This window comes from Podarcis bocagei (assembly GCF_964188305.1).
Source record: "Podarcis bocagei genome assembly, chromosome: 5".
Lineage (NCBI taxonomy): Eukaryota > Metazoa > Chordata > Lepidosauria > Squamata > Lacertidae > Podarcis > Podarcis bocagei.
The window spans coordinates 36,650,253-36,677,674 of record NC_138129.1 but is presented as its reverse complement, the minus strand read 5'-3'; the positions used below and the strand labels follow the sequence as shown (position 1 = coordinate 36,677,674).

General features: G+C 41.8%; 1 protein-coding gene across 8 annotated transcripts; it reads right to left on the bottom strand.

Annotated features, from left to right (window-relative positions):
• Positions 1 to 352: 352 nt before the first annotated feature.
• On the bottom strand, positions 353 to 26,456 carry PHTF1 (putative homeodomain transcription factor 1). Of its 8 annotated transcripts, XR_014008422.1 has the most exons (20): positions 26,283 to 26,452; positions 25,396 to 25,471; positions 24,002 to 24,058; positions 22,712 to 22,781; positions 20,759 to 20,917; positions 16,404 to 16,569; positions 14,714 to 14,857; positions 13,617 to 13,755; positions 12,935 to 13,105; positions 11,616 to 11,693; positions 9,676 to 9,897; positions 8,595 to 8,723; positions 7,891 to 8,163; positions 6,139 to 6,270; positions 5,493 to 5,579; positions 4,213 to 4,368; positions 2,676 to 2,771; positions 2,247 to 2,372; positions 1,749 to 1,854; positions 353 to 1,179 (listed from the first exon to the last, which is right to left on the bottom strand). XR_014008422.1 is itself a non-coding variant. In XM_081195176.1 (19 exons), exons 2-19 carry the CDS (start codon positions 25,438 to 25,440, stop codon positions 1,834 to 1,836), a joined length of 2,271 nt encoding a protein of 756 aa, XP_081051302.1. In that variant the 5' UTR covers positions 25,441 to 25,471; positions 26,283 to 26,452; the 3' UTR covers positions 353 to 1,833. The 8 variants fall into 8 exon arrangements, 7 of the variants coding, with proteins under 7 accessions (XP_081051302.1, XP_081051303.1, XP_081051304.1 ...); XM_081195176.1 differs by having other exon boundaries at positions 353 to 1,854; XM_081195177.1 differs by having other exon boundaries at positions 353 to 1,854; positions 13,617 to 13,770; positions 14,783 to 14,857.
• Positions 26,457 to 27,422: the final 966 nt, after the last annotated feature.

Genomic DNA, 27,422 nt, shown 5'->3' with positions numbered 1-27,422 from the left:
GAATCAAATTATGTAGAGTAAGAGAAATGGTTGGGAGGGATTGCAGGGCCACAAAAAACTATTGGGCAGAGTCAGACTGTGTTACCCACCTGCTACATTATAACTCTAGATTGGATGTAAAAGATCATGAACAGCAGGAAGGTACAAGTTCAAAAATTCTAAAATACATAGGTTCAATAGCATTGTTCATGCTTCTGCTTGTGTAGAAACATATCAAAGATTTAATTTTACTTTTCTCACAGCTGGAGCACAATGTAAAATTAACCTTCCACCTGCAGCCAACACATCTCTCACAAATGGCCCTTTTACCTGTAAACACAGTGGTTGTCATCAGAAAAGAACATAGCAAAACTTCAGTGTTTATATTACTTGTTTTATTCGTCCAGATTACTAACATTTAGTTGGATTTGAAGAATATTGTATGACAATAAACAGTTCATACAAAGCTGTTTGTATAAACAGTATCATATACAAAGTATATCTTGCTTAAGATGCTACAGGCAGTGCTGATTTTAAAAATATTCAACTATTCCATACATACTAGTGACAGCAACCAACCACTCAGTGATAATTTGGTAAGCCCTTTTAGAGTTACTTCACATATTTGTATGTGGATTCAGGAATAAAATTATAGTATCACAAATAGAAAAACATAGAAATATGGGTTTGCTGCCATGTACATTCAGAAGCTGCCATGTAGGTTCTAAATATTTATGTATGGTAAACCATATATATACCATATGTGAAAATCAGTACAGCTATAGAAAATTTTCTTGTGTGAAGCAGTCCACAGCCCTAATACTTACCCTACTTGGGAAGGATTGTGTGTAAAGTTCTTTAATCAATAGCCCCCTGCAGTGGGAAATTTTTCAGGTCCAACCCACTTTCTGTGCAGCTAAATGCCAGCAATGGGTGTTGTAATCTATCCCAGCAGAAATTTGGTTCTAATTGCCTCTTAAATACTGTAGAATATCTGCTCTCTCTGGAAGCATATAAACATTGCTGTATTCTCTCATGGAGAGATTGCTTTGCTTGTTCAGATCAGTCTGAGTTCACATAATGAGTTATTTGAAGAATGCTAATCATATAAAAACTATCATCTCTCCTGGTGTGTGTGGCAGGCCTACTGTAAGCCACCTTCTGGAGCTGTTTGTGTGTTCCTAAGCAACCGCTGCATGCCTGGAGATAAAAATCCATCACCACAAGTTGAGTATATAATTTCCTTCTCTTATAAATCAACATCAGTAGGCAAGGCCTCCAGCAGCTTCTGCTGCTAAGTCTAGTGCCATTCAAGAAAATTTTATTGGAGGCACTTTAAAGTAGGTCAAGAGCAAGCTACCAAAGGAGGTGATTCTGCCAAAAACAAGCACCTCTCTGAACTTAGAACATAGCACCATGCTCAGCCACCTCATTTTAAAAACATGTCCCTTAACATGTTCGTAGTATGCATTAAGTTCTGTTCCCCTTACAGATGACTTAACAGCAAGCCTTTTCAGGACGGAAAATGACTGGCTTGATGCAGTGGTTTTGTTTATGCAACAAATATCTGTTGTATGATTTCATACTACTGCACTCCATGGGAGCTGCAGGTTTGTCAGATAACTTTATTCTAAGAAGCCCGTTTACTAAGGTTTATTTAACCATTTCTTCAAGCCATGGCCTCACTGAGAATAAAATTAATTTATTCTGGTCTTGATGGAATGTATGAAAAACATAAGATGTGAAGACTACTAAAATGAGAGAAGCACCTTCAAATGCCATTCCAAGCCCATGCAGGACTGCTGATAACTCTTGTGGCACTGGACAAGGGCCCAAGCTTCTTTCTTCTTCAACTCACGGTTTGATTTTCCACAACTAAAAAATTAAGTAGGCATTGTATCAGGAGAGTATCTTAACAATTGAATTTTAAAAAATCAATCTAAAAAACAGTAGTTTCATAGTTCAAAACTAAGCCTTTTAAAGCATATACAAGCAACTGTCAGATCATTGTTCATTTGCAGGCTACACACATGAAGAAGCAGAAACCAATGATTTAAACTGAGCAGCCTTCTCTGATTTGGTTTGGTTTGTTTTCAAACTGAAGGTCCAGAATCGTAAGGCCCAATTGCTGGTTTCATTGGTAACAGTATCTGTTGCAGCATCACCAAGCCCATAGGAAGAGAAGGCTGACTTCAGTGTATGAACTTGAGTACAGAAAAACACCAAACTGAACTAGCCACTCTGCATGCAGACACATCAATACTTACTCTAATGTTGAATCCCAGTAGATCACTTATAACACCAGAGACTGCAGACAGGATCACCACACGAGTAATGTTGTAGATTAAGGGATTCATTGTCAGGCCATACAGTCTAAATGGAGTATCTAACTCCTGCCATCAGAAAAGAAAAGTTAACGGGCTAGTTTTGCTCAGGAACATAGGCAGTTGCTTTACGCGGAGTCAGACAAGTGGACCATCTAGGTCAGTACTGTCCACACTGACCCTTCAGGGTTTCAGACAGCAACATTTTCCATCCCTACCTAGAAATGCCAAGCATTGAAACTGAGACGTTCATGCAAAGTATGTGCTCTGCTCCTTCCCAAATGGGCACCACAAAAATACCCTTCAAATGGTCAAACATCATTTTATCAAGTATTAACTAGGCAAAGAGTTACATAGTTCTGAACTGCTCACCTTCAGGAGTTTGGTAGAAAGTTTTAAAATGTTGTTTGCCAGTGTGAGCTGTTCTTTCTTGTTTGGCTTCTTCTCCATCTTAAGATATAAGTTTATCTGCAACAGATTTAAAAAAACAACAGTTCACATCTTCTATTGATCCAAGTCTGTCCTTCACCTATAGGAGGGATAGGAGGCATGCTCAGCATAAGCAACGTTCCTTCACCCATCCTTAGCCTTAGGCACTATTAACTGAAGTAACTTAATACTTGCCCTAAGCAAAGCAGCAGAAACACAGGCCCCAACAAGGAGCTTTAAAATACACACACACACCTAGATGCAGTCCACAAAATGCTTGAAGTTACACCCCCCCCCAAAAAAAATCAACCATTTGCCTGCATACCAAAGGAGGGTCAGCAAATTACAATACGCCCTAGCACCAAAATGAGAGACAAGCTAGTCTCTCTGCCAGAAACATGGGTACTTCAGAGAAAAGGAGATGATAGAGTTAGAAGACAGGTGTCTAAACAAAACCTGGCTGCAAAGACAGGTGCTTCATGAAGGGTACGTTTTAAGAGTCCATGTAGCAGGAAAAGTAGATTTGTAGCTTGGAAAGGGGGCAGGAATACAAGGAATTGGATACAGAATCATTTATATCCTGCCTTTTGTTATAGAACTAAAGGCAGCATACATCTGGTACCCAAGGGCTCACCCATCCTGGCACTGACAAGACCCAGACCTGCTTAGCTTCAGCAAGGCAGTAGCCTCATGAGCCTTCAGACCATGCACTGGGTCTGAAAGATGAAAATTAAACACTGAGATTTTGTTACATTTTAAATGTGCAAGTGTGGCACTTTGTAGCCATTAACAAAATGACCCCAATATCTTCAAGCACCTGGCTTGAAAACCAGCTTGTTCTTCAAAACTAATAAATTCATTTTATATAGATTTAAGTTGGTAAGTAACAGACTACTTGTGAACTGTGCAAAGATCTAGATGTATGAATATTTATGTCAGGAGTTCAGCCTACACTCGAGTAGGACCCTGGCAGAGAAACATGCCCAAGTGGCATGTTTTCTCCCTCCTGGTCGATCGTTTGGGAGCTTCAAAAGCTTGCTTCAGCCCGAACATCACAGCGACCGATGCCAACCGACCCCGGCACACTTAGGGATCTGCAGAGTTTGCACAACTTGCGTGACAGACCTCAGCAACTCAACATTTTGGCTAATCTACTTTATTTACATATAAACACACAGAGCATTGCAACATGGCTCCCTCTCTCTCTAGCATCAGACAGCAAAGAGAAAAAGAACAAAGGACAATAGTCCCACTTCACGGAACACAGCAACACAAACATCCTGTCAAAACATACACTGTCATGTGATAGACAAAAATCCCATGACTGCAATCATGGAGCAGGAATTCTAACAATTTACAGGCATGAATGGCAAACTGAAAGTGGCAAATAATTTCCAGTGAACAGACCCCAGGTTATCAATTTTAGTTTATGTATTTGATAGCCTATTATCACAAGAAGGGTACATGTTAGGCAAAATACCTGCTCAGTGAGTAGAATTGAAATATTACTATATTCCTTGTTGGTCTCAGAGCCCAGGGATGCCAAATGCAACAAGAAGAGAAGCAGGGCTGTTTCCCAGATTAGGAATTCCCAGTTGTAAGCAGCATTCAAGAATGTCTTGTGACCTTTTAAAACCTGTGGAAAGAAACACAACAGAATCAGCAAACTGCCCTTTACTAGCTGTAACAGCTGCTATAGCCCTGCATAGTTGAAGCACCAATCAGCTGATTATGGGCTCTTCAAAGCACCAAACAGGGCACTTTGCAAGGTGAAAGGAGCTTCCAAAGAGCCCTGGTCTGCTCTTTGCAAGCCCCTGGAAGGATCAACTGACTACAGAGTTCGCAGGGAGCTGATAGGCACTGACTTCAACCTCAGTTTTCTGCTAGGATGAGCTGTACTATGGTGTTCCGCCATGGCGAAGTTATTAGCATTAGCAATCCCAGCTGACTGGTAGTACATTGGCAAGGAAGGCTTGGTGTCACCACTGGGAGTGCATTGCCACTTTAAGGCTCCCACTTGTGTTTTTTAAAATATATTTTTTTATTAAAGATTTCTTAGTTTACGAAAAAACGTGCATTGTCTCTTTTTTCAAGATGCGTTTTCTACAGATCAGTTTTATTTGTTGTGAGACATTAGTGTTACATACAGTGTTAGGTTAGGAAGAAAAGAGGGAATGGTGAGTGGGGCAGGGTCGGGTGGCAAGGCTCCTACTTGTTCACGGGCAACTGTGTCTCCCTTTCAGGGTGCAACAAGTGGCCGTGGTCTGGGGGAAACTGCCTCTTGGGCTAACAAGATGTGTGTTGGGCCTAGTTAGGCACAGAGGCCAGAGATTCCCCATGCCTGCTCTAAAAAGGGCTCTCCTCTGGGGAGAGGAAATGTACCAAATCAAAAAGGAATTTTAGCTATAAACCTACTTTTTTAAAAAGAGAGAATTGCTTTTATCCTGTTATTCAGTCAAAGAATTCCTCTGGAACAGTTTACATATCACTGGGGGGGGGGGGGGACTCCTGCCCATTGGATTACAATTTTTTAAAGTTTTGTTTGAAAAAATGTTTGAAAAGGAGGAAAAAACAAGCAAATTCGGGTCCAGCTTTTTAGTTCAAGTTCTTTAAATGGACAATTTTCAAACTCTTCCCTTTGAGGTGGAACTCTCCTCACGTTGCATTGTACACCCAAATTCAGATGCTTGTATTAGTACTGTATTGATATATAAATTTGATTATCAGCATTGTATCTTCAAATAATTATTGAGATCTTACCTGTGCACAGCATATGAAAGCAATGGAAAGAGCCAATAAGAAGATGGAAGATACAACCACATCGACAGATCGCTGTGGGCCTCGCCTCTGCCACAACGAAAAAATTGAATTATAAAAGCAGGAAAGTGTGCAAGAAAGAGAGCAACAGAAACAGTTCTATTTGATTCAGCATTTGCTAATTTTAGTGCTATTGTTATTGTGAGCTGCTTTGAGCTCAACATTGTTGAGAAAATTGTACATTTTCTATCAACATAATCATAAAAACACAATAGCATATAAAGCAATAAACAACTCAACAAACAATGCAGTTCAAAACTGACTCATAATTCAAAGCTATCAAAAATTGCTGCTAAGCACCAGCCCATTGCCAGCTGATGCCTTCTGTCGGGGAAGAGACTTCTTCACCAAGTGCAACATCCCTTGTGGCAGGTCGTTTCTTAGATTTTGCCACAAGGGAGATGGGGCTGGTCTCACTCAGTGCTTGGTGGAACAAGCACTCACTTGAAAACAGCCGCACAGTCCTAGGCAGCAGGCTCTTTCATGGTTTTTGTACAAAGGAGGCAGGGCTAGTCTCACTCCTTTGAAAACATACAGTAGCAATTGGAATCTTCTGTTTAGCCTGAGATGCCAATGCTTTTAGACGTACCTTTAGGTAGGCGCGGAGTGATAGCCAGATCTTAATGTTTTCAACTTTCTTGAGTCTAAAGTGAGGGATTTTATACTTCCTGGCTTTCCGAGCAGAAGTGATATGGCTAAAAAGTTTTGCAAACAAAAACCGCTGTAAAAGAAAAGTAAGTTTCTGTCATAACAAACTGCACTTTGCTGTCACTTGGGACTCACAACCAGTTCCTCCTCTTACCATTACTGCAGTCAGGTTAATAAACAATATGCTAAGGAACCCTTCAATAACATTTCTCCAGGTTAGGAAACACATTACTGCAAGGTGTCAAATAAGGAGGAAAACATAATCCATTTAGACTCTTTCCACAAGCTGCCACTTGCATGCAGAGGGGAAAGATGCAACCCAGTAACATCACACTCATTTTGTGATACTAGAGGCTATCTGGGAGAAAGGAAGTGAAGGAGACCATCAACCATAACATCATTCTGGACAGCCTAGAGGGGTTGGGAGCTGGGGGCACTGTTATACAGTGGTTCCGCGCCTTCCTCCTGGGCCATGTTCAGAAAGTGGGGGGGGGGATGAGTGTTCAGACCCCTGGGCTCTCACTTGTGGGGTGCCTCAGGGTTCTGTCCTCTCCCCCATGCTTTTCAACATCTACATGCAGCTGCTGGGAGAGATCATCAGGGGGTTTGGGCTGGGTGTTCATCAGTATGCAGATGATACCCAGCTCTACCTCTCTTTCAAATCAGAACCAGTGAAGGCAGTGAAGGTCCTGTGTGAGTGTCTGGAGGCAGTTGGAGGATGGATGGTGGCTAACAGATTGAGGTTGAATCCTGACAAGACAGAAGTACTGTTTTGGGGGGACAGGAGGCGGGCAGGTGTGGAGGACTCCCTGGTCCTGAATGGGGTAACTGCCCCTGAAGGACCAGGTGCGCAGCCTGGGAGTCATTTTGGACTCACAGCTGTCCATGGAGGCACAGGTCAATTCTGTGTCCAGGGCAGCTGTTTACCAGCTCCACCTGTACGCAGGCTGAGACCCTATCAGCCCTTGAACTGTCTTGCCAGAGTGGTGCATGCTCTAGTTATCTCTTGCTTAGACTACTGCAATGTGCTCTACGTGGGGCTACCTTTGAAGGTGACTCAGAAACTACAACTAGTGCAGAATGCGGCAGCTAGACTAGTGACTGAGCGTGGCTGCAGGGACCACACAACACCGATCTTGAAAGAACTACATTGGCTCCCAGTACGTTTCTGAGCAGAATTCAAAGTGTTGGTGCTAAAGCCCTAAACAGCCTCAGTCCAGTATACCTGAAGGAGCGTCTCCACCCCCATCATTCTACCCAGACACTGAGGTCCAGCACCAAGGGCCTTCTGGCGGTTCCCTCGCTGTGAGAAGTCAAGTTACAGGGAACCAGGCAAAGCACCTTCTCAGTAGTGGCACCCGCCCTGTGGAATGTCCTCCCACTAGACGTCAAAGAGAAAAACAACTACTCGACTTTTAGAAGACATCTGAAGGCAGCCCTGTTTAGGGAAGCTTTTAATGTTTAACAGACTATTGTATTTTAAAAAATTTTGGAAGTAGCCCAGAGTGGCTGGGGAAACCCAGCCAGATGGGCATGGTATAAATAAATAAATTATTATTATTATTATTATTATTATTATTATTATTATTATTATTATTATTATTATTAGGCTGGTGTTTTCAGTGGCAACCATTTCACTGCCATGGCATTTCTGCCCTACTAGTTGCCCCAAAGTTTGATTGTTCAGACCAACCTGTTTATATGTTCTCTCGGCAACACACATCATGAAGAAAAACATCCAGGTGAGGCACAGGCGCTCAAGGAAGATGATTGCCGAAAGGGCGACGACCGGAGGGATGGTGGGAGCCCCGCAAAAGATATATAAAAGTTCTTTTAGAGAAAGGGACCATAACTGTTCCAGGGTCTTGGAGTGGAAGAGTCGATAGAGAAATGGAAAGAAAGCTAAGCCAATGGTAACAGTATTTCCCAGCCACTGGTAACCAGCTCCTTGCTGATCGGCATTGACCTATTGGTTAGGGAAAGCAAGAGCAAAATTTCACAGCCTGCAAGAAAGGTTTCATTGTAACAGTTAACCCCCCCCCCCAAAAAAAAAAAAAAAATTCTCCCCATAGCAATTTCCAGAATGGTAGCAGCATTAATCTGTTTTGGGGGGGCAGTGTCTTGTGGCACCTTGAAAATGAACACATATATTATGGTAAGCTTTTGTTGACCACATTTCTCCTTACAATTAAATGGCTGCTGCAGTCTCCCCCAGCCTTGGGTGTCCATATCACAGTCCACCTGTCATGTTTCAGCAGAAGTTGCTAAGGTGGGGGACAACTTGGAGCAATTTTAATTGTTTGTATAAAGCAATGATAGCATCTTAAACCTGACCCAAAATGCACAGAAAATAAATGCCACGTTTTTCCTCCCAAAATATACCGACATAACCCTTACCTTGCTCATGATGATCCCACTGATCTCCAGCACAGACATGTCCACCTTCTTGCACTCATGCCCCTCCCAGATGAGGGCACTCACTTTGGTAGAGGCTGGGTTTGTGTTCTGTAGCCAGAACAAGTGGTTCTGAGGAAGAAAACGCATCTTGGAGCCACATTCTGGAAAATCTGTCTCTAACATGGGGAAAAATAGCTTCAAAACAGTAGCTTTAGTGACACATTAGCAAACACTTTGCCACTAAGACGTCAAACTTCACTGCTCAAGAGATGGACCTTATTTGAATATGCATGAACACCCTTCAAGGCCCCAGGCACTATCCTTACTGCACACTTTGGATGCCATCATTGCCTATAATAATGTACAGATGGCTTTAACATTATGCAGGTTGAAGGGCTAAGTAATTCTGAGAACAAGAAGCTTTCACCAGATCTATGAGGCCCTATAAGCTGAGTCTCCTCAAAATCTTTTTTGCGTAATAAAGACACAATTGTTTTATCACTTGCTGCTTTGAATCAGCATGGCTTCCACCAATAGTACCACATTTTCTGAGCACTTGAAGGACACAATATTTTATACTTATGCTATCCCAGAGAGTGCATTTATTTCATATGCAAACTGTACTAATGTCACAGGTACGTATCAGAAATTTTCCCCAATTTGACAAACAAAACTCCTTTCACTTTGAAGAATTTCTTTAGTAGGAGGCTTAGGGAATATAACTCTCCAATGCCCCACAGCCATTGCTGAGACTTTGTCACTTGAAAGATCACTGCCATGCACCAAGATTCAAGTCTCCCACGCCATTTATGGAAATCTCCCTTGTATCGTTGAGGCCATCTAGCAGAATGTGCCTAAGCTAACACTCTGTTTCCTGCTGAGTGGGAATACTCCAGAACGGAACCACAAACCCAACTACACTCCCAGATAAGTGGCAAAGAGAAGTGACTTTTGTGCACAGAAACTCCTGACAAAGGAGTTTCATGCCCTGTTGCTTGAGGGGGAGATTTTGGCAGTTTGACTCTAGCTTTTCATTCACTTAATTTACAGCAATGGGGAAAACACTTCACATGTTACAGACCTGCTGGAAAACATCCTCCTTCAGATCATGTTTGCTTCCCTTTGCTTCTTTTCCTTTGGCTCCCTCGCTGTCACTGGTGTAGGAGGAGGAGCGGTACTCAGGCCCGTGAAGCAAATCATCCCACAGCACATCTTCTGTCTCAGAGTCATGGCGGGTGCTGGATGAGTCTCTGTGGGATGCACTGCCACTCCGAGATCCACTACTATGATAGGATCTGGACTCCTACAAGGAAACATCATGCCAACTGATTCAGCTGAGACCAGTCACTAAATGGCCACTTCAATGAGGCCCAAATTGCCCCTGTACACTAGCCTGTACAATGCTTTACTGATTTAAGCTACAACACTGCAAACAAGCCCAATCCTATTCCTAGCAAGAAAAATGTACAGATTCCTCCTCTGTTTAGAATTATCTGCCATATGTTTTCACTGGGTCTGCTAGCTTAGCATTTTCTACAAAGTCCCCCTGCAAAGGGAATCATATAACCGTGCCCTCCAGGGACCAGAGAGTCATGCTGAACTCATTTACTTACACTGAATAGGGTGCTGATAGCAAGCATAAGTATTCTCAGTGGTAAGAAAGGGCATGCATTTCATAGAATCATATCAATCACAGATTGCAGAAATGCATACCAGGCAACTGCTACAATCACTAGCTTCTCAAGTGGTGTACTTGTGACTGAAAACACTCTCCTCCTCTTCTTCAAGTATCCTGGAAAAATCACGTTTTCCCAAACTGGCTGCTGACAAGGTTTTGGTGAGGATAAAATGAAAGCCGGGGGGAGAGAGACATGGGCACTATCACAAAGTACAAATGTAATAGACAAATGTGTCCTATACTCATCCAGAAGCATTGCAATATGTAATGCAGGACCCTAGAGACGAGCTAAGAAGAATAGGGAGACTACACCTACTCAGAATTTAATTTTGCAACAGAAAAAATAGTGTTAGATAAACCAGTTTATGTGGTAGTTTCCTGCTTAAATAGATTCATTGGAGCTCCAGTGCACCAGTGAAGTCAACATTTTTATGACTTGCCAGTGCTGGAAGGCAGGTAAGAAGATTTTCTCCAGATTGGTAGAGATTTAAATTTTATTTCATACAGAAATATATTTGGTTTTGGAAAGGAAAGAGCAACATATCTGCTTTAACACAAGAGATCAGTGTCCAAAGAACACCAGTCACAGAGCACTGTGTGATATTTTGGGGTGAATTTTATTGTCAGTGGAGAGCTTTAACAAAATGCAGTTTCTCAGTAGAAACAAATTTTTAAGCAGTGGAAACGAGAGATCCCCACTGTTGAAGAGTCAATGAAAAAAGCCATTCAAAGTTCAACAAAATTCTCCCATTTCTCCACTCTGATGCTATATAAAATGTCATGATTTCCCTTTTCACCCCCAAAACTAAGTGGGCTATACACCTCAGAATCTTGTATTCCTAAAAATAAACTGGCCAGTTCTTTGTTCACTTTTAAATAGAAGTGGTACATCACAGAAGAACATTTTACCGTTACAACAAGAATGCATTCTGAGTTTCACATTGGGTATAGCAAAGCATGATGAATATTTGAGTCAGCTATAGGTATACCTAGAGATATTTAGCAAAAAAATGCAATACTCAAGTAAGGAGCACATATTTATTCCCATTCTGCTGACTATGAACTGCTCAATGTGCCTTTTCAGACAATGCAAGGAGCAGACATTGAGATAAAGTAGTATGTTTCAACTGGAAACAGGTGTCATTCATTTCATTTTCCATCATCACCTACCCAATTAAAGTTGCACTGAAAGGGTCATGTCATTTAATAAAAAAAATCAGCAACTACTTCCTCGCATACGGCTAAAGATAACCCCAAATTCAAAAAGGGTCATTATCTGCATCCAGGCTCTTCAACTTATGTGACATACTGTTAATAATCTAAACTTTTGGGTAAACTGGTACCTCATGAATAACTGCTGCATCCAGTTTCGATTCCTCTATTCTGTCAGAGTCTTGCATAGATTTCACGACATCCTTGATCTGCCTCAGATCACAAAAGACAGTAAGTGCAGAACTTTTACATGTGGGGATGAACATACTATTTCTTATGTTCCCATTTCTCTTGTCCGAAGTGTGTGTGCGCTTACATACACCCCTACATAAACATAACCAGAGGTGGCGGCTTAGTCCTAATCTTGCTCCTTCACCACCTTACTTTGCCATTTCTTCTTGCCTTCCAACTTGCAGAAAGTGAAGTGGGGTCTTTATGCGAGTTCTAGAATGCTGGAAAATCAGGGTTCTAAAACCCATGGGGAGCCACCATAGATACATACATCCATACTTCTGAAGTGTACAATGAAAAGGCAAGAGTAGCTAACAGCATTGATATATCAAATGGTACTTTTGCATTACTTGCTTGTGCATAAGGCTCCAATAGCTGGGATTTTTAATTTTAAAAATGGAGGTGTATGAAGTCATCTAAATAGCCAAATGATTTCCCTTAAGCCTATGACAACTGCAAACTCTAGCTGCCACTTAGGAGACCATCACCTCCTGTTTTTCTGCTGCCACCGCAGGCACCTTGATGTTATATAAGAAGAGGGACCTTCTTATATAACTTTTCTGAACAGTTATTTCCTTTCATCAACAGCAAAGGAGTTTTGCTTTAAAATTAACTTTAGATAGCTAGAAATGTGAAGCCTCTAATCTTGAACTACTTACTCCTATCCTTAACATCTGAAAATACTGTTATCTATGAAGTACTTTTTAATAGATTTATTTTTATCTTCATGTCTAAAATCCTTACGCTTTATTTTCTTTAAGTACCATTAAACTCATGTTTCGTTCTGGGTTTACTCTAGAACAAGCAAAACTACTGAGTCTACAAGGATAGTGAGTCAGAAAAGGCCTTGGGTACGAAAACAGAAAGTCGTCATCCTAGATGTCAGTGTCAGTTCTGTGATTCTATTTTATATTTTGTTATGTCCATCTAGAACGCAAACCGTATTAATACATTAAATATACTAGAAAAAGTGGCTTACATTTTATGTCAATTTGAAATAAGCATTATTCATTTCCTTTCCAGGCATTCCCAAGTACTGAGAAGTTGAAATACATTTAACAACGTGGCAGCATTTAATCCAGGGCTTTAGGATCAAATAAAATTTAACAGCTTATTTTCTAGCTGCTTCTGATCAAAGATGACACCCAACCCGGGTCTGTGGAAGTGGAGTAATTACTTCTCTAAGACAGCAATCACTGTTACAGAAACTGTAACTTACCTGTGATAGTGATCGGCTTGGAGAAGCAGAAGTAGTAACAGAAGGTTTCCTGCTCTGATTTTCACTAGGGGCACCTTCTACACTTCTGCGCAACAAAATGTTCTGACTCACAGCATCTGTATCCTCCTCACTTGACAGCTCATCAGAAACCCCAGAGCGCCTGGCATTAACCTGAAAAGAGTACAAGTTAGAATGAAAGCTAGTCAACATCATGCAGATCGAACTCGTCATGTTCATGTAGCATAATCTATGTAATAGTTACCAGTAAGTAGAAAACTGCTTGTTAATAGTACCAACTAAACACTACAGTGGTACCTCGGGTTACATACGCTTCAGGTCACAGATTCCGCTAACCCAGAAATAGTACCTCAGGTTAAGAACTTTGCTTCAGGATGAGAACAGAAACTCCACAGAAGAAAAAAAGACTTTGCATGGTTTTTGACTTTCTGAGCAATATCTAGGCAGGATGAAACTGCTTTGCCAAGTATATTATTTCCATGATTAAATAAATGGCTAATCATTTTAATGATCCATGCTTGCAGCAACAAAGTACATTTTACAAAGCTGTATTCCACGCTTTCTGAAATATGCGGGGGATTGTGATATATATCATTGTTCCTACAAAACCCATTTGACATTTGCATCTGGAAAACTAAAGCATCAAACTCAAATTATGTCTTACCAGGGTTTTTTCTGCACTAGGTAAGACCGCTTCCTTGGATCGCTGCAAGCTAAGCTTAGATCTGGAAATCTGGCGTTTCACACCACTGCTATGTTCTGTTTCAGTCCCTTTATCCGCTACCCGTCTTCCCCTTCTAATCCTAAGGAAGGAAATGCTATAGATAGCATGTCTTCTTTCTACACATTTTTAAAGTGAAGTTGAGATGCTTCACAGGAAGCGATCCATACATCAAATAATAATAATAATAATAAAATCAAGAAATGGCAGAGGGATTACAGAATTATCCATTTCTTTTTCTATCAAAAGAACAAACACACACATTCACTGGCTTCCTTCTTTCTTTCTTTCTTTTTCTTGGAACTAAAAGAAAGTGTTCCAAAGTTTCAAACCCCTGGAGAAGGCATGGGCAACAGGCCAGACATAATTATGTACAAGAGAAATTTCCCATTGCTATTTTAAAATCTACTGAAAAGAGGACTCTTAAAAAAGATGAACAAAACAATTTCTCTGTCTGACTGAAAACCAGTTGGGAGAGTATTAATTCCTCTCAATAACACCTCATCTTTTATCCCAAAGAGAACATAGAAAAACAATGCAACTCTCTCCATTTCAGAAGCAAATCACAGTGTGGTACAGTAGCTAGAGTATTAGACAATCACTGGGGAGATGAAGGTTTCAATCCTTGCTCAGCCATGAAGGGCCTTGGGATGACACAGCCTAGTCTATCTGACAGGGTGGTTGCAAAGTATGAAGGCAGGGGTGGGGTTTTTTTTCCAGCCGGAACTCACCAGGGCACAGTTCCAGCACCTCTTAGGCGTGCGCCATTGCCATTAGACGAGAACAAGGGAGGTGTTTTTCTAGAAAAATAGCACTGGGTAGGGGAGAACCATTTGCGCTCTCTTGAGCGTCATGCTTGTCATGCCTATGCAAGGCCAACTTCCATCATTTAAATAAAAACAACTAAATCGCCTACAAAAGACAACATTCCATAAAATTAGAATATGATGTAACAGAGGCAAGGTCAGCAGATAGAAAAATATTAGATAAAAATATATATAATTGCTACCTCCGGAACAAGCCAACACTACCAACCGTACCGCTCCCTGCTCCTTATCCGCAATGCTGAGTCAAAGAAGCTGCTGTTTCTGGATGAAAACTCTGACGACTCCTCAGATCTGTTGAGTTTGTCTAAGGAAGAGTATGGAATGCTGCAATCGCCTCCTGCAGATTTTCGCATTTTCCTACATTAGAAAAAATGTTTTAGCAACAGATCAGAGTTTTGTAAGATGGCCAAACTCTCACTCCTTGCAGAATCCTTGACACATATTACATAGGTGGAATACAAACATTACCAGTGTGAACTTAGTGTGTGTGGCTGTGTGGGTAGAGTCAGATAAACACATTGGGAGAATGAATAGAGATAATCCATTGTGACCATAATGAACTGATTATATATGAAATCTTTTCCTCTCTCTCTCTCTCTCTCTGCCTTCTCCCAGCAGTAGATCGATATGGCTGGGACAATACCAAGGGTCTAGCCATGTACTGCTGAATCTGGCATTTCTGTGGAACCATAAAAATACCAGATTTCCTTCCTTCCCAGTGTTCTTAAAAAGAAATACTTGCAAAGGAGTAAGATGTGCTCTTAGAAATTCCCAGATCCAAGAAGTCTTGATATTGCCACTGTGGCTGGAATGATGAACATTGTTTGGTCTGTATATGCCCTATCGCAGTACACATCACTCCTCACCTATATGATCCTATCTCATTTCCTTCCAACAATTCCCAGTCCTACTGAACTTGGAAGCAGGGTGGGTTCAAAGAGAATTCTAAATCCCCAACAATGCCTGTAATAGCAGTAAGAACTGAAAATACAAATGCACTGCTTCATTCAAGAAATGACATAGATACATCCACCCTAGAGTTGGAATCAAATCACAACAAGTGTAAAGGCCGACCCTATGACCTCTGCTGGGAGTCCCAGCCAACATGGAAGGGAGAATTTATATAACACATACACTTAAGGACACAAAAAGGTGACATTTAAGTACAGTGGTACCTTGGTTCTCAAACTTAATCCATTCCAGAAGTCCGTTCAACTTCCAAAACCATTCAAAAACCAAGACCCGGTGTCAGGGAACTGCCATCGGAAGGACAGGAGGTGGAAGGGCTCACACAGGTTGGGAGAGACTCAGCAGCTGAAGAGGGAACCAGCAGGGGGAGAGGAGGGGCTCCAAGGGAAAGTGAGCAGGAGGGATGGCTCAGAGACACTTCCAGCGAAGACAGTGGGGAGGTTTCAGGACCTCCTATAGGGACACCCACTCCTCGCCGGAAACTGTCACGCCGAGAGTCCAGAAGACGCGTTTCCGTTAAGGAGCTTTTATGTTGGAAACGATTCCGAAAGCAACCACTGTCGGAATCTGCCAGCGACTGACGGAGCCATGCTTAAGGTGCTCCGTCACAGACAGAGGTTTGCGGACTTGACCAAACTCTGAGGGACTAGGATTTTACGCACAAGCAGCTCATCATCCCATCACACCCGGCTTCCAATTGGCTACAGGAGCTTCCTGGACTCAAGCGGAAGCCGCGTCGGATGTTCAGCTTCCAAAAAACGTTCACAAACTGGAACACTTACTTCTGGGTCTGCAGCATTCGGGAGCCAATTTGTTTGTCAGCTAAGCCATTCGTGAACCAAGGTATCACTGTAGTGTCTAACCATATGTTCTAATTCCAGCAAGCACCTTAAAAACTGAGACCCTTTCCAATCTACTGACTTTGCTCTCTCACCTCCTTCTCCGGCCAACAACGCTTCCATCAATTCCTGATGGCTTCGATAACTGTGTAGATACTATTTGACAGTGTACAGTCCCCATCAGCAGCATAAGGCACAATGGTCCAATAATTTCACTTGCACTCACAACTGGCATCATGTAGTACAACACCATTGCTATGACTGAAGAAAAAAAATGTATGTAAGTTGTCTGCCAGGCAAACCTTTGTTTTAGTAATACAACAACACCTCTTTGTTGCTGGGGGCCATAATCAAGTGAATACTACTACTACTACTAATAATAATAATAATAATAATTTATATACCACCCATCTAACTGGGTTGAAGATTTGGAAGACTGGTGACTATCTACAGGGAGCTCTCTCACACATCCAAAGCCAGCACTTAGCAGGGTATCTCCCCCCACCGCAGTTGATGCAAAAGGGGGCCAACTCTCACACCTGAACTTGCTCATTTTGGCAGAGCACACAACAGATAACACGCTGCTGCTAAAGGGATGGTTTCATCCTTCAAAAGGAAGGGGGAAAACTTCCTTTACTAGCTTCTCTCTAGCCAACTAAACATGAATGCTTCTGCAAGGCAAAGCAGTGACTACTTTTCAAGTGGGAATGGGCAGCACAGATACTTGCATACAGGGGAAGTCCCTAACTCACCGAAGGTTAGCTGGTCATAATGTGGTTTCTATAGGGGACTTCCGGGGTGGCGCCTCCGGTGATGGCGGACTCCCTCTGAACTGGAGGGACAAGCTCCGCAAGAAACGGGTCTTTCCCGCTGCGGCGTAGCAGGGACCCTTCTGAAAATCACAGGCAGATGAAGCCTGTGACCGTGGGACTCGGCGGGCACCTTTAGCGCCCCCCCAACCCACTAAGGAACCCAGAAACGGGCTCCGAAGTGAAGAGGGGGAAGTGGCGCTGTGCTGTGAGTTGACTGCTTTTTCTGCGGAGCGGAGCCGCATAGCCGTTGCCGGAGAGCGCTGCCTTTTTCCTGGGACAATTTGGCATTGAAATAACCAACCGTGAGTACTGGAACGCTAAATAACTGGATTTCAAACAAGTATTGGCGAAATAAAAGGAACTTGGACTCTTGTAGTTATAACAAAGCAAAGACAAAGTAAACTAGAGCCTTAAAAATCACTTTTAAAGGATCGTCTTTCACCATTCAAAACTGCGGAACCCCCCTTCGGAAGCAGGAAAAGAAGGGGGATTGTTACTGAGTTGTTTAAACCTGCGGAAACAAAGTCAAAGCAAAGTATCTTTCCACCGTCCTGACCCTGGAGCGGGGTGTCAGATTTGGCGTATGAAGCTCATTGACCAGAAATAAATGCTTTGACAGATAGTCAAAAGGAGGGAAACATTGTGATTCTATTGTTTCCTTTCGCTTTTTTTTTAAAAAAGGACAAATATGGACAGAATATCTTTAAAGAAGAAACTTTGTTGCTATTGTGCTTAAGGAAAAGAACAATCAGAAGTTTTCCCCCCTAGAGGGGAACTATGAAATTGTAACTAAATCCTGGGAACTGGCGGCTGTTTACTGATTACAACTGTGGGAAAGAGTTCGGTGACCTTGCAGGACAATGCCTTCAGAAGCACTGTTGGGTGCTTTCTGTAACATAAGTGCCCTATTGGACCAGTTAAGTCAGAAGATGGATTTTATGATAAAAGCTGCTAGTGCCTTTGATCAGGCAGTGGAAAATTATATGGAGCCCATTCAGGAACCGAAACAGGAGTGTGTCATGACAGAACAACAGAAAGAGGAGGACCCTGCTGAATCTGGGATGCCAGGGACGAAGGGACTCTCAGCCCAGCAGGAAAGTGAGCTTTTGGATTTGGCTAATGAACTCGGAAAGAACCAGACTTGGAAAGATAAAGTTTGGACTGAACTGGAAATGGGGGGTTGGATTGACCACCCTATGCAGGGATGTTTGGACTTTCCGAGTCTGGAAATGGGTCGTCAGAGGTTTGGAGTTGTTGGGACTTCCAATTTTGGAGGGAATTTGAAATATGCTCTAAAACATCATATGGAACTCAGTTTGGATTATGAGAAAGGGGCTGATTTGTTGAAAAGGGTCAAAAACACTACAAAGCCGGAGTTCCCGCGAGTGAAAGGAAAATATGAAGAAGAGCTGCAAAAGGGACATGGAAGAGATTTGAAGGCCTCGGATATTAGGGCACCAGGTTAATGTGCCAGACTAAAGGGAAACAGAAAGGACTGACAACCCCGGGACCGGGGGGGAGGGGACGCTGGAAGAAGTTTGGATTGTTTTTATTCTATTGTATTTTCTTTTTTGTATTATTATTATTAGAAATGTCTGATGAATGTTGGGAAAATGCAGAAATGAAAGTACTTGGCTCTTGTTAAAATGTTTAAAGAATATGGTAAAAAGGTAATGGTTGAGAAGTTGGTAAAAAAGATTTAAGTTTTAAGCTTTAAGATTATTTTCATAAGATAAAACGAGAATAGAGTAAGGTAATGTAATGATTAAATATTATGAATCATGGATTAAAGCTTTAAGCATCAAGGATTTTTATAAGATAGGATGATAATAGAGTAAGGTAAAGTAATGATAGAATATTATGAACTTTGAAAAGGATTTGCTGTGACAATTATTAATCAAGATACAAGAGATGGGAGGAGGAGGAGGTCGTGGAAAGAAGATAATGGAAATTGGAGAATTTGAAAATATGGTTTTATTTTTGTTTTTTTTTCTTATGTTTTCGTTTTTTTCTTTTTTGTAATGTCTTTTTTGTGTATTTTAAAAAAAAATTCTTCTGTCTCAATAAATATCATAAAAACATAATGTGGTTTCTATATTATACCTCTAATGTGGCCTGTTCTCCCAACTTCTTAACTTCTACAGTGGTGCCTCGCAAGACGAAAAGAATCCGTTCTGTGATTCTCTTCGTCTAGCGTTTTCTTTGTCTTGCGAAGCAAGCCCATTGACGGATTAGCGGATTAGCGCTATTAGCAGCTTATCGGATCAGCTGATAAGTGGCTTAGCGGCTTAGAAAAAGGGGGGAAAGAAAAAAAAACCAGCAGGAACTCGCAAGACATTGTCGTCTTGCGAAGCAAGCCCATAGGAAATTCGTTTGCGAAGCACCTCCAAAACGGAAAACTCTTTCGTCTAGCAAGTTTTCCGTCTTGCGAGGCATTCGTCTTGTGGGGCACCACTGTAGTTGTTTCTGAAATGTAGGGTATGATAGCAGATCTTGTAAATCTGTAAGATCATTTCCTAACAAAATGAGAGTAATTACCTGATATAATCCTAATTGTTCTTGAATCATTTGCAATGTCCATATAGGAACTTTATATGTGAAATCACATCCTATAATCTTAGCTATACCACAAAACATCTATTAATATATCTTACCACAGGCTGTACAAATTGTGTAGTAATTAAAATTTAATCATAGCCAGTTCTAACATATATGCATTCACATGGCACATAATATAACAAGCTTATATTCTCAATTAAGTCTCAAACAAACAGCACACAGCTTTGGAATTGTTTAATGGAAAAGTAAATACCTGACAACATGCTCTCCACAAAAGTGTTTACTTAAACCTTTAATCTAGCTGGGATAAGCACTCTGAAGCATTACTATCAGTGGAATCCCTGAATGGAGTTGAGTCTGGTACAAAGACAATATTTAGGAAAAAGACTCCCAACTAAATAAAGATTCCTTCTAATTCATAATTCCCACCATGGCTGGTGTATTATTAAGACGGATAATTTACAACAAAATTATTTGCATGACTTTTCTCTCACTTTGAAAAGAACTGGATAAATGATGAAAATCAGGTAACAATGTGTTTATCAAGTGCTGTTGCAGTCCACACAACAAAGCTTGTGTTCTGCGATCATAAGGTTACCCCATGACCAGCTTTGATCTTTCTTCCTCATTGGATCAAAGTCCATTTAAAGCTGGTCAGTGATGGCAAAGAGGAAAGTGAAAGGAAACAAAAAATGTAAATAGAAGGGAAATGATACGAAGGGGAGGTAGAAATGAGGAGAGTGTTGCAAAGCAAGCTCAAGAGTGAGCAGACAAGAATCCTAGACTGTTATTTCTACCAGGTCAAGTCTGTGAAGATGATCTAAAGGGACAGATTCTCTCTCAAAATCACTTCTTTCCCAAAATGTTAAGGAGCAAATGTATCACCAAGCTGCAAAAGTGAAGAATGACTTAGGACTGATTCCTGACTTCTTGATGTTTTGTTGCAAAAGTCGTCCTCCAACTATTTGCCTGAAGCAGGTCTGTTAAATTTGATGGATCAGATTGATTACACCATCCTAAAATAGGTCATCTTGGTTTTCTCTTTAAGCTACTCTAACATAATCTCAAGCTTTACTCACCTTGTAGGAGGTAGAGCGCTAGCAGCCATGTAAAAATACGCCAGGAAGTTACTTGTATCCACCACTGGCTAAAAAAGGGGAAGAAAAGAACCCGCACAAGCCCTTTTCCTGTCAGAGATGTCCAAGGGATTTCAGGTTTAGCTTTGGCAAATGTGGAACCTAGAAAGCATACATGAAAAACACAGGTAGTTTATCTAGGAATTAAGGGGAAATGCATTTGACTTTTTTCTTCCCTTACTCAGTCCAAGACTCCCTGTAAAATTGTGGATGTAGGAAAATATTTGCAAAACTTCACGGCCGCTCAGGACTAGTTCTTACAAATAGATAAAGTGTGAAACCTGCACCAGGAAAGTATCATTTCAGACTGCAAGCTCATGTAACTGAATAATTGTTGGTAAAGGGTAGCATTTCTGCAGTTAACCCTCCCTCCCACACTGCAATCTCTAGGAAGATCACCCACCCTCCAGCAATTGGGAGAGTTAACTGCAATCTCTAGGAAGATCACCCACCCTCCAGCAATTGGGAGAGTTAAATGTGCCATATTGACCATTGGCATGCAACCCCTGGAGGGTTGGCCAAATGGGAATGCAGCTCTTAAATAAAAAATTAAAAAGTTCCCTGCCCCTGCTATAGACAGCAAGATGTAAAGTGTAAACCTCTTCTGCTAGCACAGTTTAGAATGCTCTCCTGCAGTTCTAATCCTATCTGAAAGGGTGGTTCCAAGATATAGTATTGGCAGGCTGTTGTTCACCTGCTTAGCCAACGGGGTCCCTGAAGGGTTCTATCTTACTCTATTCAACATCTAGATTAACTTCCTCCACGAAGTACCCTCCATATGTTTTGGACTACAATACTTATCATCCCGGACTATTGGTCATGCTGGCTGGGGCTGAGGGTTAATTGGCATTCAAAATATCTAGAGGCCACCGGGCTGTGGAAGGCTGATCTACATGAAGTGGGAGCTCACACTGGGATTGCATGCCATCAACATGCTGATTTCACCCACATTTCCCTTTCCATTACATCAGAATAGATGCAAGCTAACAAAGCGAGGCTTCATCAAAGCTATTATCAGTAAGTAGGAAAACAAAGATATGATTAGGTGTTTAGTCTGTTCTGGTTGAGGTCTTCACACCCCTTGAAGAAACAGATGCTTATGAGTGTGCTCCTGAACACAGCATTGCTGCTGGATTGTCAAGATACTGGCTGGGGCTAGAAGAGTTTTTGCACAGCTTTGGCTGGTGCACTAGGAGTGCCATTTCCTGGAGAAAGCCTATCTGGCCACTGCTACACATGCATTTGTCGCTTCTAGATAGTTTACTGCACTCTACATAGGGTTGCCCTTGAGAAGTGTTTGGAAAGTTCAGCTGATGCAAAATGGAGCAGCCCGGCCATTATTTGTCACTTGAACAAGATTGGAGTAATACACTTTAGAAAGCAATTTATACTGGCTGCCAATTGGCTTGCGGAACCAATTCAGAACACTGGTTATTACTTATAAATCTGAAAACAGTTTGGGACCAGTTTACTTACAGGGCAATTTTCTCCCAACCTAATCCAGCCTGTACACTGCATTCATCACTGGTCCTATTGTCTTCAGAAGTGCAGAGATGCTGCAAAATTAATTTTTTACTGTGCCTGCATCTTCCTACACTACTGGTCCCACCACTCCTTTCGGTTTTCATCAAATTATGATTTCAACACACTTTTTGACTGTGTTGAGCTTTTATGATTTCTCCCCTGCTATTATTTGCTTACTATTTTTATTTTATTAATTATTATAAGCAGCTTTTTTTGGCCACTGGTCCGAAAGGTGGGACAGAAATTTGTGAATAAAATTAAAACTGTACTAAATGTCATACCTATACAAAAGATGAAATAATTACCTGACCTCCCAGACTCATGTAAAATAGTGATGATGAGCACAAATGCAGTTATTCACACAATACCTACCTCTGATTAAATCAACATCTATAAGATCAGGCTGAATGCGGCCTTTCTTTTTGGGTTTGTTTTTGAAGCCCTATAAATTTAATCATAAAGAATGAGTAGATTTTGTGGTGAATATAATAGGCTGTCTACTTGTATCTCCTAGTTCTAATCTCATTAGCAAAGAGACTGGCTTATAAATAATCATTCATGTCCTCTGACTATTTGAATTCCTTACACTTATGCGTGTATATGCAGCACAGAGGCTGTGTACTGTCACAGGACTTCTGAGATGAGGTTATTTATTTATCTAGCTTTTTATTTTTTTAAAAAAGCAAATTTTAAGCTCACCCTTTATATAAAAATATGAAAATATGAGAGAAATGTGTGTTTAAAGGCACACAGACCTGAGAACACTGGGGTGGGAGTCATGGGGCATGAAATGAGGTTTTTTGTGCCTTGCACTAGTTCCTGTTTCCTACAGTACCTCAAGCCTATCATATTTTACAATCTACTATCCCCTTCCACGTAATGTCCAAAATCATCCAGAACTTTCCTGCAAAATTTCAACACTACTGTAGATAAAAACCTAGTAATTAAACACTTAAAGAAATTCAGGTTGCCTATTTATGCTTAATCTGCAAAATAACTAAAGGCAAATAATACAGTTATTCAATGAATCAGTTTGTATTTGTGTGTGCAAAGGACAACTCTCTGTCAACAGCAGTGAAATATAAATAAAAATATGAAATATATAATAGATGCACTCATGTCCTGCTTGCAGGCTTTCCATGACCATCTGGTTGGCCCCTCAGAGAACTAGATGCTGAACTAGATGGCACTTTGGTCGGATCCAGCAGAGTTTTCATTACGTTCTTATGATCCCCCCAGGGAAATATGCCACGTATACAGGCAATTTCAATCTTTAGCTAATCTGCCAAAGATATGCAAATCTCTCAGTCACAGGTTATTTGACCGAGTACAATTAATCAAAACAAAAGAAGCCAGGCCAAGATAAAACTAGGAGAAAATGGGCAAACTCCCACAAAACACAGTTATTAATATAAAGGTCACAATCTTCATATCATTCTCGTCCAGATCAGTTCCTTTATTGTGATTCCTTTCTGTCAGAATGAAACACACCTAGTTTGCCAGTTCTTCAGCAAGTAGCTCTTGAATCAGATCAGGGCAACTGTAATTAGGAAATATTACATGCTACACAATCCTCTTTGGCATGCTTATTTCACATGTGTATCTATTTGTCAAGATGCAATGTACTTTTGAGTTCTATCATTTCACAAAAGAGATTTTTACCTTCATCTCAGTTTGTTCTATAGATTTTTCCCATATCTGCTGATCATAGGCTCCAATCTGAAAAAGAGTTGTGTTAGTTAAAGAGGAGTCTAGGGAACTAAACTGGTTCCTATATTCTACTTCCATCTCCAAATTCAAAATATTAACAATACAGACATTAAGTAATTTATCAAGTTATTACCCAGGATCCCACTATTTAAAACTATGGACATGAAAAGCATTGAGGGAATGTGGGGGGCAAACTGCATGTTTTAATATTTATTGCATGCCACCCCAATATCCACAAGTGAGATTCCAGGGGCCCAGGCACTTACCCAGGGTTCATATTTCCACAGTAGAGACAGTGGTGTCTTCATGATGTATAGTTTATTTACACATACAAGTGTTTGTTAATTTGGGGTTTTCATCAGCTGTACGCCATAATCATCACAATTATAACAAATAAAGGCTTGACATATGTCGCTTTGCATGTCATGAGTCTATCTCATATATTAGTTTCACCTTTTAAGTTAAATTACTGAAATAAATGAACTTTTCCACAATATTCTAATTTTTTGAGTTTCACCTATATATACAACCTGAGCCTACAATACAGGGGCTTCCAGCATTACACTACAAGAGAGTCCTGGTTCTCCCATGACCACAGTTGTGGATCCCATCAGAAATAAACTATGGCCCTCTTTCCCCCTGACCCAGCTTGCTGCTTACAGATTTGACACCTTTTCCCTCAGATTTGTATCAGGCAAAACCATAATCCTAATCCTTCTACCACTACTGGCCTTTGTCTCTGCTATCTCTCTCTCAGTGGAAGGAGGTAGAAGAGGCCCCACCCTGCCTTTGCCTAATGACATGGCCATTCTCAGCAACTGAATCCCTGCTGCATCCAGCGCGAGGCTTAGTTAAATTCTAATGCTTTCCTGGTTCCAGAAATTTAGGGGAGTATTGCCATCTCCAAAACTTAAACAATATAGTACTAACTTATGAAGAAAGCCTCCAAAAACCTTTAAATATTTTATAAGTTAAAGGAAATGCTGACTCAATGGGAACTGGAATTCATCATACATCAAAGAAGATAATCAAGGAAAATGCATACATAATTATACTTTATGCATAATAATTTTCACACACCCATCTTAAGAAATCAATCTATGCCTAGGTAAGCATGTATAGGATTGCAGCCTGAAGCACAGAAACTATCTACAATAACTTTGTAGCAGGCACCAAAAAAATGTAGTCTGCCGTACCATGTTCAAAACAAAGATGAATATTCTTTAAAACCCTCCCCCTTCCCCCTCTTCAGGTACAGTTTTAATTACAACCTACAGAATGGGAGAAAACCACATGCATCTGTACAACGGACGAAAGTAATTACAAAAATAAGCCTCGAGACTGACCTTTTTTTGGTACCAAGCAATGGCATCTTCACCATTTGAGGCCATCTGGCATCTCCAAAATCAATAATCAAATTACCTGAATAAAACAAAGAGAGTTCATTATCCAAGCCTAGGATCTTAAGCATAATCCAGGAGACAACCTGAGGGTGGCATCAGAAGCCGGTGCCCTTGGCCAACTTGGTCCAAGGCCAGCCAAGAACAGTCCAGCTGGGCTGGTGGCTCTAATCTTTTCTGTTGCATAAACGATATGCAGGTGTTGCTTTTAGAAGAACAACAGATTGTTTTAATTTTCCAACCCGTTTTAAATCACAATCCTCCCGGGTTGCTGCTGCTTGTATTTTTAACGGAAAACTTAAAAACTTTTACGGATGGATTCGGCTTAGGAATCACCGCCGTGATGGCACGGGGATGCTCCGGTGCAAACAAAAAAAACCTCTTCTCGGGAGGGTTTTGAGATGCGCATTCCCGAGACAATATTGAGAATTAATCAGGTTGCTGCGCATTCCCGAGCCAATATTGAGAATCGATCAGGTTGCGACGCAGCCCTTCCCAGCCTTTTCTTCCCCTTTGCACGCGGAGAGCCGCAATCTTCAGCCAACCCAACCACTCCTCTGTTTAAAACCTCTTTTTTCCACACGCGGCTGCAGAGCTCCCTTTTTCCTCTTCTCCATCCCTCCTTCGCCTCAGCTCGTCGACGCCCAGCCCTATCCCCCCCCCGCATCCCTTCCCTGCCCCTCCGAGCCTCACCCTTTACCCCACCCCGCAACACACTCACTCTGCCTCTTTCCTACCCCAGGAGCCCGCAGCCGCCCGTTTCCACCCTAATCCCGCGGTCCTTCCCCCGCCGAGGCCTAGCGCTTGCCCTCCGCCGCTCAGTGGCTTCTCACCGTTACCATGGAAACGCGGAGCGGCGCCTCCAGGGGAGAGACCAGGCTCCCGGCCCGATCGGGGGAAAGGCCGCAGCCGACATCTTTGCTCAGGGCGAGGCAGCGCCAGCCGAGCGCTGCTGCCCCCGCTGATCTTCTCTTCGCCGTTCGGCAAAAGGGACGTCGACAGCAAGGCAGCGGCAGCCGAGCGCCGAATCCAGGATCAGCAGACGCGGGCGGGGGTGAAGCGCAAAGTTGTGCGTTAAATGCAAGAGGGGCGAATGGCCCCGTGACAGCGGGGAAAGGAGGGGCAGTGGGGCACTGGCCAGTTGGGGGGGGGTAGGGAGCGAGATAAAGGAAGCGGAGTCAACATCTGGACTCCGCCAGGTTCCTTGTTGGTGCACAGCACAAATTCATGCAGATGTAGTAAGTTACTCATCATCATCAGTTGTCTGCATCAAAAAAAAAAAAATAGTTGATCTGTTAACTTAAATACCACTCTGTAATTGCAAAAAAAAGTTGTAGCTGTCGACATTCTGATGGGTTTTTAAAAAATGTGTTTACTGTAAAGGTAAAGGGACCCCTGACCATTAGGTCCAGTTGTGGCCGACTCTGGGGTTGCGGCGGTCATCTCGCTTTATTGGCCGAGGGAGCCGGCGTACAGCTTCCGGGTCATGTGGCCAGCATGACTAAGCCGCTTCTGGCGAACCAGAGCAGCGCACGGAAACGCTGTTTACCTTCCCGCCAGAGCAGTACCTATTTATCTACTTGCACTTTGACATGCTTTCGAACTGCTAGGTTGTACTTAGAAGCAAACGGTGCTTGCATGTAGCGGCCGGGGAAAATATCCGCATCATAGGCACATGGCTCTTAGTTCCACAGCCCTAAGCAGCCCATCCTGTAAGCATTTACATGACTACTTCGTATCTAACTCAGTGCTGCACCTCTGACAAATCTCCGTTTTGGCAAATAGGACTCTGAAGATCATGCAAGCACAGCTGTTATAAGCGCCTGATCAATGCAGTTGATCAGACTACGTGAGATTTTTTTAAACCAATCCCTACAGTAGTTCTATACGTTCCATATAGGCTCCTCAATGCTGTTTCTGGCACTGCTTTCGGCTTAAGGGTTGCACGCAGGTAATCTGGGAAGTTCACCTCT